The 1540-nt window shown below is 70.3% G+C and overlaps 1 protein-coding gene across 1 annotated transcript; it reads right to left on the bottom strand.

Annotated features, from left to right (window-relative positions):
- On the bottom strand, window positions 1-1180 carry CLDN5 (claudin 5). The gene has a single exon (XM_071209927.1). The coding sequence runs from the start codon at window positions 1083-1085 to the stop codon at window positions 429-431; it is 657 nt and encodes a 218-aa protein (XP_071066028.1). The 5' UTR covers window positions 1086-1180; the 3' UTR covers window positions 1-428.
- Between the last annotated feature and the right edge of the window lie 360 nt (window positions 1181-1540).

The raw sequence follows: 1540 nt of genomic DNA on the forward strand, positions 1-1540 counted from the left end.
TGGGAGAGGTGTGCAAACCATTTACTAAGCAAATTCTTAGCCCCTCCCTGCCCAAGCTGCTATGAGGGCACACCTCCAGCCCCTCCCCAAGCCCTGGTGCTCACAAGCCTCAGACGGGGCAGCTGCTGGGGTGAGGTGGGGAGGTCCAGGCTAAGTCTCTTGGTTCCCCCTGGGCTCAGGCCCCACCGATGGGGTAACAGCCGCCTGCACACCTCCATCCCTCTGGCAGGATCTGGCCACTCGGCCCCTCTGGAATCAGCAGGAGCCGCTGGGAAGCAAGGCGGCCCCAGGACCCCGCGGGTCGAGGAAAGAAGTGGCATTTTCAGTCCGGTGCCCACCTATACCGGTGCCAGCATTGCGCGCAGAAGAGGAAAACGGCCAAGTCACTTCAAGCGCGCGTGGTCCGTCCGGGACAGGGCGCGGCGCCCTCAGACGTAGTTCTTCTTGTCGTAGTCGCCGCCGGCCGCCGGCCGCCGCGGCGCCGAGTACTTGACCGGGAAGCTCAGGTCGGGGCGGCCGGCGCAGAGCCAGGCGCCGCAGCACACGAGGCCGCCGCCGCACATGAGCAGCGCCGCGGCCGCCCAGCCGATGTAGAGCGCGGCGCCCAGCTCGTACTTCTGCGACATGGGCACCGTCGGGTCGTAGAACTCGCGCACCACGATGTTGGCGAACCAGCAGAGCGGCACCAGCGCCAGCAGCCCGCACAGCGCGTAGAGCGCGCCGCCCGCCAGCGCCACGCGCGCCTTGCCCGGGCCCGGGGCCACGCAGGTGGTGCACTGCGCGCCCGCCAGGGTCACGAAGAGCGCGACGAGCGCCAGCAGCACGGCGCCAACCGTGAGAGCGCGCGCCGCCTGCACCTCGGTGCTCAGTGCCAGCACCGACTCGTACACCTTGCATTGCATGTGGCCGGTGCTCTGCACCACGCACGACATCCACAGCCCCTTCCAGGTGGTCTGCGCCGTCACGATGTTGTGGTCCAGGAAGGCGGTCACCTGCCACATGGGCAGCCCGCACGCCAGGATCAGGCCCACCCAGCCCACCAGGCACAGCACGAGGCCCAGGATCTCCAGCGCCGCCGACCCCATAGTTGCAGGCGAGACACGCCCACGGCCCTGGTGGGGCCCCCGCGCCCGGCTCACGTCGCCGCCTGGCTCGGTCCGCGGGGCTGCCGCTCCGCCTCAGCTCTGCCGGGCGCCTCCAGGAGCTCCCGCTTTCAAGGCTCGGGGGGCGGAATCTGCCCTGAGGGCTCGCCCCCACCCCCGGACTGGGGCAGCCAATGCGCGCGCGGGCCGCCGCCCCGCCGCCAATCACAGGCCCCTCCCCACCCCCGGGAAATCGCTGCGCGCGCGAAAGATGGGGCGCGCGACCCACGGGTCCCGCAGCCCCGGAGACCCCAGCCCGCATCTGTCTGAGTCGCTTTTCCCTAACTCGGGGGGGGGAATTCAGGAGTGGAACGATCCCACGCTCCGCTCGCCCCCATCCTTCTCAGAGCCTGAGGGTCCAACCCACCCGGGCGGCACTGCTCCTCCCTGGGCCAAGG

Source organism: Dasypus novemcinctus, chromosome 19 (genome assembly GCF_030445035.2).
Source record: "Dasypus novemcinctus isolate mDasNov1 chromosome 19, mDasNov1.1.hap2, whole genome shotgun sequence".
Classification (NCBI taxonomy): Eukaryota; Metazoa; Chordata; class Mammalia; order Cingulata; family Dasypodidae; genus Dasypus; species Dasypus novemcinctus.